Consider the following 15,960-nt stretch of genomic DNA (forward strand, 5'->3'; position numbering starts at 1 on the left):
CTGTATAGATGAATAGGGATGGCACTTGTTGCAGAAGCATAGAAGATGTCTTTGCATGAAGGAGTGCATCATTTGATAGAGACGGCAAAACCATATAGTATTTTAGCGTAATCAATCACAGATCAGTTTTAGCTAGAATGGCTAGAAAAGATTACATTTCCTATGAGCAGCTCAGGTGTAGACTTGCTTTGCTTTCCTCATGATAACAATGAGAAGGTAACACATACACTAATATGCTGAGCCAGGGTGACTACACGTTGACTTTTCATATGAGACCCCGACTGGGACGGGTGACAAGGGGACTGCTGGCCATCAGTTTTCTGCCGCAGATGTCCTTCTGATAAATGCTGCTTCATAGACACTGTTTGGAAAAAAAAAGATGCAGAAGATATATTTACAATTACACATATAGTTACATAGTTAATCTGGTCCATCATGTAACCAAACGTAAAAAAATAATAAAAAAAAGGAACCCCTTTCTACATGGATCGGAAAATCTTAATTTCCCTTGTATTCAACTGTTGTCTCCTTGTCCTTTGTACTGTGCTTGGGAAAAAAAAACGGATCTGACAAATTTAAATATGAACTGTTGATAGTAATCCTATATTACTAATTTAGATTGCCTCTTTTTTTATCAAACATTTTGTGATTAGTGTTACTATTCATTTTCATTATAACCTTCCATCCTATTTAATTGCCTACAGAGCAGTACAGTAGTAGTATCACTTACTAATAAAAGTTCCCACTCTATACTTATTACAGCAGATCCTGGGGGATCAGTGATGTGTACACATAGAACACATATTAACGTATCCTCTGTATATGGTATGGGCAGAGAAAGGGTAATATTTACAGTGTGTAAAGGGGTTAAAAATATGTCAGGGGTTCTAATCCTTCTACATTCTCTATACAAATATTCCAAAAAATACAGTTTTGACTGGCGTTCCACTTTATCAGCATACCATACATGCAGCTATATATTTGCAATGTATGTGTACATTCAATCACCTTGTTTGTGTCGGGATTCAAGCTCCATGCGTGCGTTGTCCGGGTCTTGCACTGAAAGCCGGCCTTGCTTCTCATGAGGCATGCGAGGAGAACTCATAGGGCTAACGGCATCGTGCCGGTCAGGGCTGTACCCAGCTGGATATCCTAATCAGATGTACAGAGGTTAAGTATTTCAATCCAATCTACATCGACATGCCTCTAAATACGGTCACTACAATGCAGCTGTGCAAAATGTTTTCACTTTGATGGCCAACATTCCTCTGAATATTGGAATCCATAAAGAGAATTCAATGAAATGATGCTACCACTAAGACAAACCATAGGAGCTCCTGGCACAGGCCTGCATACAGAAAGCTTATGTATGGCTAGACCTTTTCTTGAGGTCATGGTTCATGGAAGATGCCAACAGGTACAAATGTAACTGAAACTGATAGTAGTAAAAAAGCAGGACAGGTCTGCAGCAGTGTCATTAATTATGAAATATTCAAGTCAGCAGTGACATCCCTTGCAAGTGTCATGAGCTGCTGTATGTAGAGGTTAGAAATCAAAATCAAACCAGCGCATACACAATGTTAGGTTTGCAGCGATGGCAACAAATGTGACGGTCCTTTTTATAGGCATGTGTTGTCCATGACAAATGGGGATCAATAGGCCATAGTTCAGGTGACAGCCATCCCCAGGGTGTATCCTGGAACTCTGAAACAATGGAAAAGAGGAAGGAGGCGCACCTAAGTGTAGTATTAAAAGACACAATTTATTGTTCAAATTATCTTCCATTCTGTAAGTGCAATAAATTGTGTCTTAATACTACACGTAGGTGCGCCTCCCTCCTTCCCCTCTTCCATTGTTTCCAATGAGTAAGCACACATATACTATGGGGTTTATTTACCAATAGCAAACCCACTTTGCATTGCAAGTGCACTTGGAAGTGCCGTCGCTGTAGATCTGAGGGGTGAACGTAAGGAAAATAAACAGCATTTTAGCTTGCACATAATTAGATAATAAAATCAGCAGAGCTTCCCCTCATTTCAGATCTTCCCCTCAGATCTGCATTGACTGCACTTCCAAGGGCACTTGTAGTGCAAAGTGGATTTTCCTTTAGTAACCTTTATACGTCTCAACTTTCTGACATTGGGAAAGGGGCCAATTTTAAAAGGGATGTGGGCAAAGGACTCATCACTACTTTTTTCACCATTCAAGTTACTTTAGAGGGGCTTTTCTAAATTAAATAAAAATGTAAAATAAGGAATACTTTTTTGTTTTGTTTTAGGCATTAGGTTTTGGGTTTACATATCACTTATGCTTATTAGCCACTTCATCCCCAGAAGAATTAACCCCCTTCCTGACCAGGGCACTTTTTGCGATTCGGCACTGCGTCGCTTTAACTGACAATTGCGCGGTCGTACCCAAACAAAATTGATGTCCTTTTTCCCCCACAAATAGAGCTTTCTTTTGGTGGTATTTGATCACCTCTGTGTTTTTTTTATTTTTTGCACTAGTTACAAAAAAAGAGCAACAATAATAATAAAAAAAAAAAAAAAAAAAACACAATATCGTACTTTTTGCTATAATAAATCTCCCATTTCTTTTTTTCAATACAATTTTTTTTCTCCTCAGTTTAGGCCAATATGTACTCTACATATTTTTGGTAAAAAAAATGAAAAAATATCCCAATAAGCGTATATTGATTGGTTTGCGCAAAAAGTTATAACATCTACAAAATAGGGGATAGTTTTATGTAATTTTTTTTATTGTTTTTTTACTTGTAATGGCGCCAATCTGCGATTTTTATTGGGACTGCGACATTATGGCGGACACATTGGACACTTTTGACACCATTTTGCAATCATTGTCATTTATACAACAATCAGTGCTATAAAAATGCACCGATTACTGTGTAAATGACATTGGCAGGGAAGGCGTTAACCACTAGGTGGTACTGAAGGGGCCAAGTGTGTCCTAGGGAGTGATTCTAATGGTGGGGGGGGTGCGCTACCAGTGACACGACAGTGATCACTGCTCCCGATGACAGAGAGCAGTAGATCACTGTCCTGTCACTAGGCAGAACAAGGATTCCTTACTTACATAGGCATCCCCCTGTTCTGCCTCTCCGTGAGACAATCAAGGGTACCCCGGTGGAAATCGAGTCTGCGGGACCTGCGGGAACGCTCACGGAGCGTGCGCCCACACGACTGCAAGTTCAAAGCAACGTACAGGTACGTTGCTTTGCACAGCTGTGCCATTCTGCTGACGTATATGAGCTATGTACAGGTGGCGGTCGGCAAGTGGTTAGGCACCGGAACACAAGAGAATACTGCCATTAGTCACAATGCTATGGTGAACCTCATCTGTTAATGCTCTTTAAAGCCGAATTCCAGAAAAATAAAAATCCTTCCTTACAGTGGGGCCTGTACCCATACTGCTCATTTACATCTAGGGGAGCCATGAAAAGCAGTTTTGCTTACCTGATCCTCTGCTTCTTTCAGGCGCCTCCACGCTGCTAGACTGGACCCACAGCCTCTTCTCCCCTATGCTCTGGCTAAGACCGAATTACAGACCGTAGCCATGCACTGAATGAGAGGACATTGAGGGACAGTCCACTTCCAGAACAGAGAGAAGCGCCATTTGTTGGGGGAGCAGAGGATCAGAGAAGTCCTTTTCACATCCCATGGACTGAACAAGCAGTTAAACCTAGCAGTGCAGATATAGCCCCATTGGAAGCTTTTTAGTTTTCTCTAAAGTTCAGCTCTAAAGCCTTAATGCATAGAGTGCATTAAGGTGAAAAACCTTCTGTGCTGCAGCTGTCCCCAAGACCTCCCCCTCCCCTTTTTCCTACCCGAGCCTGATCAACCCCAGCAATGTGCACGAGCGCAGCGGCTCCAGCCACTGTCGCTCTCCTCATTGGACAGATTGATAGCAGCAGACACCATTGGCTCCCGTCGCTGTAAATCAAATTCTGTGACATGGGAGCCGGGCCGAGGCAGCAGGACTTGGGAGAGAGCCCGCATTGCTGCCACCAGGGAAAGTGTCTTTCTGTGGGGGGCGCGGGCGCCCAATTAAGCGGAGGGTCCTGGAGGAGGATTTGGGCTGCTCTGTGTAAAAACATTGCACAGAGCAGGTAAGTATAGGAATGTTTGTTATTTTTTCTATTTATTTTTTTAAAAGGAAGGTTTACAGTCACTTTAAGTAGGCCTTAGTAATACTGAAAAAGTTAATTGAGCCTCTTAAAGTGTTTTGGAATATTGAGAATACATGTTTTCATAGCCTAATGATTCTATATTTCCTAGGACGTATGCATGGTGGACATCTGCAATGGTATCCATAAACTTTTGCTACCTATCAGAGATTATATATATATATATATATATATATATATATATATATATATATATATATTTTATATTGTATAAAGGAACTTGCTTGATCCAGCCTATGTTCATGTAATGTTAATAGACCAATCATTCTTTAGAACATCTGGGCTCCATTTATTGTAAACAAAGCTGTACACAGGGGTCTCATCTGTGCCCAGGATCCTTCCCCACAATGGAAATGGATCACAGCTGTTGAATGAACACTACAGGATCTGCTGAACACTACAAGAATTAGATTGTATCCAGTGCCCTTGGTTCAATATGCGTGGTTAAAGCGTTATTAAACCCAAAACAATTTTGTTTATATATTGCAGCTTGCCCTCACACTGGATGAAGGGACACATTTGGACAGCAGCATTGCGAGTCTGGGAGAGGGGAATGTTAGATGTACTAGCAGACACTAAAATTGAATCCAAAACTACAGCTCACACTTTATAAGCAGTTATAGTAACCATTTTTTTTTAAGTCAGCAGCTACAAACACTGTAGCTGCTGACTTTTAATAAGGACACTTGCATGTCCTAGGCGCCCGCGAAGTCGCCCCCCCCGAGGCCGATACCTCGATCGAGGCAGGTCCCGATGGCGCCATCCTCACTATGGGAAACAGGCAGTGGAGCCTTGCGACTTCACTGCCCGTTCCCTACTGCGCATGTGCGAGTCTCGCGGCGCTGTATGAATGGGCGGCTGCTCTCTGGGATACACACAGTTCCCAAAAGGCAGCACGCCCCTTTCCCCAGAAGACAACACGAGGATGAAGACCAGCCACGGACTAGGAAGAGGCAGATTAGGGAGATCCGCCTAGAAGCCGCAATTTCTGGTAAGTAAAAAAAATGTGTTTTTCATTTGTTTTGCAGCATTTTGGTGTAATTTTTTTTTTTTAGGGTGGATCTCCACTTTAAACCAGACTCAAGAAACACTAGGAGTAACTCAGTAGTGAAATAAACCGCTACTGCCTATGTATACATTCACTTAAAAGAATAGATTACAAATTCTAAACATGACAAGGTTAATAAAGACTATATTATTTAATGCAGTAAAAACACTGGGCTTAATCTGCCATTTTTAAGAATAATTACTTCGGTTTACGGCTGTCCCTAAAAATCAGCACTGTTCCTTTTCTGTAAAAAGAAAGACTATGAGGAAGATTTCTGTAAGGCAAACATTCTTCCTTCACACCTTTATCAATTAATCCTACTCCCTTTGCCAGCAAGTCATCAGTAAAATGCCATTTCTTTATGATGGTTGCAGTCTCTCCTTAATTTATATACCACAATTTCATGACCGCAAACGGTCCCATTTGCAAGTGTGCATGGGGTTTTAAGGGAGTTTTATTGGATAGAGTACAGGTTGGCTGAGAAATAAGCAAAATCAAGCCCCAGTAGCAACGTAGAAAAACACAAGGCTCCATTCACACCTGAGTGTACTGCGGCGACAGCTGCTGCGCCACATTTTTTTTTGAGCTTTGTTCGTGTTTTTTTTTTTTTTGTGGCACCATTCATTTAAATGGGCCACCCTCTACTCCAAAAACACGCCAAAAAATCTATAGGCGTGCAATTAATTTTGGTCTGAATATAAATTGGTTGAGAATCAGATCTATCCAAACCTCTGTATTAAATAGTAACAAATTTCATTGAAATTTATTAATATTTGTTTTGTATAATTTGTTTTCTACCGAATTCCAGATTTTCTGAACAATTCAAATTTGAATTGGTCGAAAAATGATTGACCAATTTGATGTCTGTGTGAAGAATAGCTGGTTAAAGAGCAGGTCGGGAAGCCGGTCGCCGTGTCCTTAACAACTGATGACATATCAGCTGTCAGCGGTCTTACCCGCTGAGAGCTGAAATGTAAGCAGAAGGATCCCGGCAATAGAAAATTCCGGAAAAAAAAAGTGCGGGATCGTCCCAAACTCGTATCAGGCCCTTCAGATCTGGTATGGATTTTAAGAGGAACCCTACGCCAAAAAAAAAATGGTGTGAGCCCCCAAAATCCATACCAGAGTCTAATCCAAGCATGCAGGCCAGGAAAGGGAGGGGGGTGAGGACATTTGGTCTGGTACGATTCAGGAGGTAGGGGGGCACTCGATAAGACTCCCCCTTCCCTGCATTCTCAAAGCAGGTTTTTTTTTTTTATTTTGGCATGGGGTTCCTCTTAATATGTATACCAGACCCTAAGGGCTGGGGGAGGACCCCACTCTGTTTTTTTTTCTGATGAGTCATTGGTTGCCAAGGATGCGGCATCCGGCTTCCCAGCCTGCTCCTTAACAACGAGCTATTCTTCACACAGGATTCAAATCGTTCAAATTCATTTTGGTCCAAAAATTATCAAATAGTTTAAAAAATTTGGAATTCGCTAGAAAAATGTAAAAACAAAACAAAATTTAACTAACGAAAATAAACAAAATTCCAAAATAAATCAACGAAGCAAAATAGGCAACATAACAAATCTGAAAATAAACAAATGTTTCCGTTCTACACAGGTCCAAAAAGTTCTTATAAGGAATTTTGGCACGGAGCCAAGCTTGATTGGCTTGCGTTATTTGCCACAAATTTTATACGTTTGGTCGCACTACAATCACGACAAAATCATTTGGGGTGATACTAAAAAATAATAGTATTGCAAACATGTATCGCGTTTTGCTGCAATTAAAATTTCAAAACGCTCAGGTGTGACTAGAGCCGGAAGAGGAGGGTTTTCTAACTAATAAAAGAGAACTGCAGACACCTTTTGGTTAAAGCCACACTGCCTTTTCAGGACATCAAAATGTCTTGGTTGCTTGATTAGATTCAGATATGTACATCCTTACTTTTATTCTAAAACTAAAAATAGATTCCTAAAAAAACACTAATTTATATGAGAAACCCGATTAAATTAATCTATAAAAAATAGCACTTTTTTCAAGGTACTTGGATGGTAGAGACATTTAATCTCCAAAAGGTACGCTTTTATTGTATAAAAAAAATATACATATTTTATAGTAGCCTGTTAGCAGACATCAGAACCATATGCACTACGGCAAAGACTCCATTACTTCTACAGTAGAATTCAATTTATACATGCACTTAGGCTGCAATCTATAAGAAGTTTTGAAGGTCCACACACAGTGGACATTTTGCACAGCTATTAACTTCCACAACCAGACAGTCTTAGAACCAGAGCAGGCAATGTAGGACACCGCTTGGCATGATTATAAGATGTTGAATATTGCTGAAAAATGTCACAGTGAGGACACGCCGCCAAGTCACCCCAGAGTGACTGCAATCTGCCAGCAGTTAGACCCACAATCTGCATAAATAGGAGAGCAGCTAATCCCCTGGAGGCGATGGAATCACCAAATGCCGTAGTCTCTCCTGGGATCATCAGGACACAGGAGTTACTGCACTTTGGCTGAACTTTGTCTTATGATAATGACACACACAGGAATTGGGGGCCTATATCTGGGTCATAGTCAGGAAAAGTTACGGCAGTAGCAGCAGCATGCGCCAGTTATTTATTCTTTTTTTTTTTTACAAAATGGGAATGCCTAATGCAATATATAGTGGCTTGGAGCTATAGGAGGGAGCACAAGTATAAGCATTACCGGTAAACCTTTTTACAGGTAGCATTTGAAGCTGAAAATGTTATGTTAAAATTCAAGCACACATTTTGTAGCTGTGAAAAACTGTGTTAGACATTGCTTTAAGAAAGGCCTAGATTCTTTCCTAAATGTACATAATAGAATTGGGTACTGACATTTATAGGTAAAGATGATCCAGGGAAAATCTGATCGCCTCTCAGGGGATCAGGAAGGATTTTTTTTCCCCTGCGGTTGCAAATTGGATCATGCTCTGCTGGGGTTTTTCACCTCCCTCTGGATCAACTCTGGGTATAGGATTGTGTATATGGGATTGTATGATATTTTTATTTGTTTTAATGGTTAAACTAGATGGACTTGTGCATTTTTTTAACCAAGCTATGCAACATTGATAAGTAATTATGGATTTTAAGTAGTGCCCTTTACTGGCTAGCTTAAAGTGAAATTCCAGGTTACAACCAACTAGCCCTCCCCCTCCTAATACCTATGTCAACTAACCTTTAAACTAAGTAAATACTTACCTAATTTCAGGCTGCTTCAGTACAGTCATGTGATCTCCTGTGTCAGCCATTGTAGTTGCAGGGGAGAGGAGGAAGCGCCGACAATGGATGGGCAATTGAAGCCTATGGGTGACGTCACCACTCATGGCTTTACTAGCCATTGTTGGTGTGCTTTCTCCTCTGCTGTGCAGCCTCCACAGGGGAGATCACGTGACTGGACCGGAGCGGCCTCAAAATAGGTTAAGTATTAACCGGTACAAACTACTTACCTCTGGGGCTGCTAGGGGAGTACTCCATTAATGCTCCTCTTTGGCATAATCCACGGCTAAGGGAATTTCTTCAACAGACTGTCGGATTATTCTGGTCTAGTCATGGAGTGAAATTAGATACCCATTTATTCACCTCAGGTATGTTTCATTCCATTTTAGATTTCCAGTGGGACTATAGTCTTCCCTCCACAGCCTATGTCAGTATTTACAACTATGACATACTTCAGCGACACAATCTGGCTTGACCAACGTATCTCTGTGACCTACGTTTTCCACGTATTACTTTTCTCCGCTTCATTCCGCAACTGACAACTGACAGACCTCTGACTACGGAATCTCACCGGAGAGCAGATTTTCCAAATCTCACGAAGGAAAAATGGCAGAAAATTCTTCCTCTACAGGTTCCTATTGTCATTTCATCTAGGGGTAAGGTTGTCCAAACCCAATTTCTTTACAGATCGTACTATATTCCCTGTCTCCTCCTCCTCCTGGGTAAGTTGCCCTCCTCTATGTGTTCTAAATACTCATCCATGGATGGCATGTTCTTCTATAAGGTCTGGGAGTGACCACCTATTGATCTGTGGTTATTGCTTTTAATAATTTGCTCACACAACTGCCTAATGTTTGTAATCCCTTACAATGCATATTTGGTTATATAGAGGATGATAGTCTCCCTCGTTGCAGAAAACGTATTTCTATAAAAAAATTATTGTACCAGAAAAGAAGTATATCTTGACAAACATTCACTCACACAGGGGCGTAGTTCAGTAAGCATGCACAAAAAAATTTTTGAGCTTGGTTCTGTTCTATGCCAAGAAATCTACAGCTATGTACTGAAAATCACAGGCTCCTCCTACAACTTCTTGGCTTAAATAGTCAATCAGGCTATTCCACTATATAAACTGACATACAAGGGCAGTTGCCCAAACAAATTCCATAAGATTTGCACCCATTGGTGTATATCGCGCTGACATATCTAATAGCAGCCAGCACAACACTAAGACAAGTGTAAATCAAGGCATATGTGAAAAGTAAAATTTTTGCGCAGCGCTCAAAAAATGATATTATATATATATATATATATATATAAAATACACATACACACACAAACTAATGTACACTTGTGCAATGACCACAAAAACTAAAGTCCATGTGCCATCATATAAAGGTGGTTTTAAAACATAAACATAACAGTCTTTGAATGGATGGTGAAAACAAATGGTGTAAAAAAAAAAGGGAGTTTCCATGTGACATCAATGTTGAAGTGAAGACACAGACAATAGAACCACCACCGGTTAGTGAGGAGGCTTACCAAAGTGAGAGGACTCAAATGGGCATATGCTCAGTGAGTCAACATGGCTTATGGTGCAACCACCAAAATATGGGACCTCCACGTCTGGGCTCCAGATCAAGTTGTGAGACAATCCAATTGGTCAAGAGAGGTCACCAAGAAGCAGTCCTCAGAAGCAACCAACTTGTTAGACCAAATCCTCTCAAGTATTCAAAATGGCATGACCATTCCTCTTATCAAATACCTTGGACTATCTACTTTCTAACAAAACTAGAAATGTTGGGGGGTTTTGTACCATCCTGGCATTTAGGGCTTCTATATTGCCAGCTGCATGTTGCTTCTGAGCTGTATTGCTTCAAAATTGCTTTGTAGTATGAATGAAACACATAGTAAACAATTGTTTTCTGTGTGTCTTTGGGGTGACCAGCATTTTATAATGCACGAAAAATGCATGTCATCGCACTATGTGTGAATTAGCCATTAGGGTCCTTTGTCTATTTCTTCCAGATCTATGCTATGAGCCAGCATGAAAAAAAACAAAAACACTGGCACTTTCCCTTTCTGTAAGCATTTCTTGTAATAAGGATCTGTACCTTCTACTTTCCTTTTATGAAGGGTGACTGGACCTGTATCTGCCCCTCTGTAGTTTTCTGCAGGCAGCTTGTAGTAGGTGATCCCACCCACAAACCTGCTCACTGCACAAGCTAAGGACAGTGATCATGTCACTGCTACCATTTCAATGTAATTTCCGGGCTTGCAATGGCATGTCATGCCATGCAAGTGGATTTTGTCCACAGTTCCGCTTTAAGCTATAAAAGATGCAAGCTTTCAAAACATATTTGGCTTCTTTGTTGGCCATTACATAATACCTTACCTATAGGTACTGTAAGAATCTCCTAAGCGTGCACCGTTTAGGAGATATTTACTGTATGTGCAACTGATGACGTCATTGGCACATGCGCTCTAAAGGAACGGCAACCCGTGCTGTTCCCTCAGAGCCCTGTGCTGTGACCGGCGGCTCCCAGTCACACAGCCAAAGTCCACAGACCTGGAGGAAAGATAGGTGAAGATGGTTGCCACCTCCAGCTATAACAACACATTGGTGGAGGGCTTTATTTGCAGGTAAGTTTCACATAATGTGCTAGTATGCAATGTCTACTAACACATTATGCCTTTACTTTGCAGGCCAGAAAAAAAAATACAGCAGTTTACTCAGTGTAGGTGCTACCACTAGGAAAACTAGGCAGTCATCTAGGGTGCACAGCTGCTAGGGGTGTTGAAAATAATCGTCTGAGACCAGAGAGCCCCGGAATCACGATGGCTTGCTAAGCCTCTTCTGACATCCTCCCCCTCATTTAGTCAGTCACCCCCGCTCTCATTCGTGGTTCCCTCAGATCGCTCAGTAACTCCTTAGAAGGTGATCTGCAGGGGGCGGGGTCTTGTTCCGTCCAGATTAGGGGGGAAGACGAATGACGAACTCCAAAGGGCAGAATTGTATGGCATCACGAAGGAGGCGGGGTTGGACGGTTCGGGTCAGCAAGAAGACTGGAGTCAGTGTCCATTGATGCGAGGAGCCGGGATGGGGCTATGTACTCATCACACTGATCATACTCTGCCTGACGGTGAGTCACCTCTCCACACAACCTGACTGCCTCGTGTCTGATAGGAGGACCTACTGCCAGGGGGACACTGACCTCCCTACATAGCTGTCTGCATACCAACTGTGCCTGGGGGGTGTATTGTACACCCCCTGCCCCCCACCTGTATACTGTACACCCCCTGCCCTCTGTATACTGTACACCCCTGCCCCACACCTGTATTCTGTACACCCCCCCACACAATCTATAAGATACTGAAGTTTTTTGTTGTTTCATAGACGAACATACGAAAAGTCCCTACAGATCACCAGTTTAGTGTTACGCAGGAGTTCTGGTGCTAGAATCGTTGAGTTAATTTTGTAGTTTTACTTTTGTGGGGGGGGGGGGGTGCAAGTAGCTAGTCTTCTAGTCTTGCCTAGGGCGCAAAATAGTCTAGCACCAGTCCTTTCCCCATTCCAACTCTACCGTATACATTGGCAGGGCAAAGGGGATGGAGTCAGGAGGCGAGCTAAGGGGCAGCAAAACAAGGTTTCGCTTAGGGCAGGGATCCTCAAACTACGGCCCTTCAGCTGTTGTAGAACTACTAGGGCCGAAACAACTTATCGATTAATCGACAACTAATCGATTATGAATTTAATCGATTACAATTTTCATAATCGATTAATCGGCCAGTAACATAATGGGGTTAAAAAAAACTAAAATTAGCCCTTTATAGTACAAAAAAGCAAATCGCTACTGTAAATATTACTTTCACTGTCCCACAGTAAAAAAATTAACCCCTTACAGTAGCGATTATTTGCTCTTTTTGTACTTATTTTAGTTTTTCTAACCCCATTATGTTACTAAACATCTCAGGCCTGGGTTCACACCTCTGTTTTTTGGTGCTTTTTGTAGAAACACACTACAGTTCATTTACATGTTTTCCTATGGGACACATTCACATCCATGATTTTTTTTTTCAGCTGCTGCTTATTTGGAAAAGGCAAGGACTTTTTAACGCGAAACAGTGCTATTTGTTGTTTTTTGGGTTCAATATACTTCAATGGAGAGGCTGCAGAAAAGCATGTAATGTGTTTTGCTGCAATTTGTGTTTTGTAATCTGCCCAACAACAAATTGGCCCAAATTTGTTTTTAAATGATTTTTTTTTTTTAAGGCTATTATCCGATTAATCAAAACGATAATCGGCCAACTAATCGATTATGAAAATAATCGTTAGTTGCAACCCTAAGAACTACACATCCCATGAGGCATTGCAACACACTGACATTCACAGACATGACTAGGCATGATGGGAATTGTCGTTCCTAAACAACTGGAGGACCGTAGTTTGAAGACTTATGGCCTAGGGTGTCAAAAATCCTTGCACTTCCTCTTTAAGGAGCATCTAAACCCAAAAATGTACCTCAACAACCTTCACATTAACCCTCCGAGTAACCCTTAAATAAACTGAAGCCATGCTGCACAATAACCACATGGCCAAAGAACCGACGTGTGAGTGCACAGGTATGGAAACATTGCAGGTCCAAGCAACAAAGATAAAGCCAGCAAAACCAACGAATACAAGTCAACAGCTGATTTACTGGACGTTGTTTACTGGTTTGAATTTGCTGGTAATCCTTAAAGCGCAACTCCACTTTTGTTGAGAAAAAAACATTCCCCTCTTGGTGATGTCTGTGAAATACAAGGATTTTAACAAACTTTGTGCAGATTCCTACCTTTTGTTATTCTAAAAAAAAAAAAAAAAAAAAAAAAATCGGTTTGTGAATCTATTTGGGAGTGGTTTAACAATTATCAATCAGATGCTGCGAATGAAGAGCTCCAACGAGGAAAACTGCTGGGCCTGCATCCCTTTAGACGGGATTTCCTATTGGGAATATCTTGCTAAAAATGACATTTTTGTTGCAGGGGATGCCAAAAATCTGACCTGCATCTTACTGCAGATTTCTGGTAAAATCAGTGGGCCAATCACACAAGCAGGAAATGACATAACTGGGGGGCGTGTTCTGTATACATTCTATGTACAGAACACCTCCAGGTAGCCATATTGCATTGCATTTACAGAAAAATCAGAGCTGCAGATTGAAAAGGAAAGGTCATTCAATTACAATATGACTTGTGTCGCAATTGTATATGCTATATTTTATTTTTTAATTTGCTATTTTTTTGCCCATGATAGTGGAGTTACCCTTTAAAGTCGATTGTGCACTGTAAGGCTTAAATGTTAATTTATGTCTAGGGGAAGTTAAAATAGCAGTTTTACTTACCTTACCCTTTGACCCTCTAGCAGACGGCTCATTCAGTTTCCCTCTGTCCTCCAGTGCTCTGGGCTGTGGACAGATCATTGCCTCCCTTACAATGCAGGACCTCTGTAATCCCAATTCTCACAAAAACGCTACCTGTATCCTCAATACTAACCGTTACCTTTCCACTGACAACATCACCCCACAAAAACCTTCCCTAATGTTAATCAGTTTTCACCCTTTCTTCTAAAACAGGATTTCCTGCTTGCAGACCAAAGCCATATGTATGCCGAATCTACTAAGACCTGATAGCTTGCATCAACATTTATTCATAAATGAATAATTCAATAAGATTGATGGGCAATAAGCTTACTTCCAGGTTAGGTCCGCTTGAATTTATGATCAGTTTTTTAGGCATCAGATCACTCAGCATCCGTGAACAGGTGCATTTAACCTGAAGTGGACCTCTTTCTGACCTACAATTGACAGCCATCTAAGCTGCATCAACCTGCTTCTACATTCCCATTGATTTGATTGGAATTATAAGTAAGTTCTGATGCAAAAAATAAAGCCTGTCTACACACGGCCCAAGTCAAAATATTAAAACGCACATAAAACGGTAAAGCTGGCCTATTCATCACAATAAACACTACTATAAAACCCAGAAAAAGTTTGCCATAATTAACAATTTCTTGGGAGCTGCCTCTGGATTTCTATGATCTCATTTAAAAGGCTGATTTTTCAAATACGTAATTGTACAACCACAACAAATACATACGATTTGTAACAATATATGAGGGATATTGTAGAGATGGCTCCAGAATTAAAACCGCAGAATACATTATAAAAGTTATTTAAAAAAAAATAACCCTTATTCTCTCAGGGAGGCACAACACAATGCATCAAGGAATGTATCCCCAAAGCTATTGTTTCAAAGATTTGAAATTAAAATACCACAATTTAAACTGAACAAAGTCAGCCAAGCACAAATTGAACACAAAAGAGATGAACATTATTCCTCACACAAAAAAAAAAAAAGTAAAATTAATAATCAGAGACAGATGATTTGTGTGCGGTGGGAAAAAACAAACAAAACAAAAACAAACTGGGAAGCTGAAAAAAGCCAATCAGCCAAGCACCAATACGTGCAATAAAAACCAAAAGCAAAACAATAAAAATTATATAAATATATATAACATAGATGTGTATAAGAATTTTAATTGTATACACTATAGTTATATATATGTATATAAATATAAAATATGAAGAAAGAATATATATAGGCTACAAGCTTGGCACTACCTGCTCCCGTGTGTCTTACCATCACTACTGGCGCTGGTATTTAGCGAGGGTCTTTCTCGCTTCCCGTTATCACAAGAAATTTGACGCATGATAATGGCGTCTATGAAGTTGGCCGCGGTCATGGTGGTCTTACCGAGTGATCGGAGCTCCTGTTCCTGCATGGAAAAGGGTTTATTTGGGGTCTTGTCCCTATTGTGCTGCTCACTGGCTGGCACTGCTGTCTGGTCCAGGGGCTGAAGAGGTTGGCTTTTCCCCTGTCCGTTGTTATACTGGTGAGCTGAATTAGCCACAGCTGATGGGTGAGGCCTGGACTCCATGTTCTTAATTGGCGATGTCTGTTCAATGGCTGCTGGTGGCAACTTTGAATTGTAAAAGTTTTCAGTTCTCGAGCGCTCAATTTTGCCTTCTCGTGTCCTTGCAAGCTCTTTCTGAAGCATAGCATTTTCTGCAGCCTGGTAACTTTCTCTTTCACTAGTGGCACGCATAGACGAAGAGGAAAACTGTGCAGAGGACCGAATGGGTGAAGAGCTGGAGGATGTTCTAAAAGGGAAAAAAACAAGCATTTTACTCAATTAAAAAAAAAAACATTTTAGAATATTGTACACTGAATTGTCTCTGCACTCTAACTTGTCACACAAAGAAAAACAAGTTTTGTGTGTGATTTGCATTTACCTTTGCTTGAAAGACAGCATTTCAGAATCGGTCTCGAACCTTGGTCTTCCAATGTGCTGGGATACATGCTCAGAAACCATCACTGGTCTGAACATCTAAAAGTCCCTGGAGTCTGAGAAACAGAACTCGGTCCCA

At 40.9% G+C, this 15,960-nt stretch overlaps 1 protein-coding gene across 13 annotated transcripts in view; it reads right to left on the bottom strand.

Annotated features, from left to right (window-relative positions):
• Positions 1 to 15,960, bottom strand: part of NCOR2 (nuclear receptor corepressor 2) — a 599,120-nt gene that overhangs the window by 37,456 nt on the left and 545,704 nt on the right. For 8 of the 13 annotated variants that reach the window (XM_040347353.1, XM_040347357.1, XM_040347354.1 and 5 more), the window contains exons 38-40: positions 15,287 to 15,693; positions 1,009 to 1,152; positions 228 to 361 (exon numbers count right to left, since the gene is read on the bottom strand). In XM_040347353.1, the coding sequence (XP_040203287.1) occupies positions 228 to 361; positions 1,009 to 1,152; positions 15,287 to 15,693 (685 nt within the window). Of the gene's footprint in view, positions 1 to 227; positions 362 to 1,008; positions 1,153 to 15,172; positions 15,694 to 15,960 lie in introns of all 13 variants that reach the window. The other 5 variants (XM_040347350.1, XM_040347349.1, XM_040347347.1 and 2 more) reach the window with 1 other exon arrangement.

The sequence above is a fragment of the Rana temporaria genome, chromosome 1 (genome assembly GCF_905171775.1).
Source record: "Rana temporaria chromosome 1, aRanTem1.1, whole genome shotgun sequence".
NCBI lineage: Eukaryota > Metazoa > Chordata > Amphibia > Anura > Ranidae > Rana > Rana temporaria.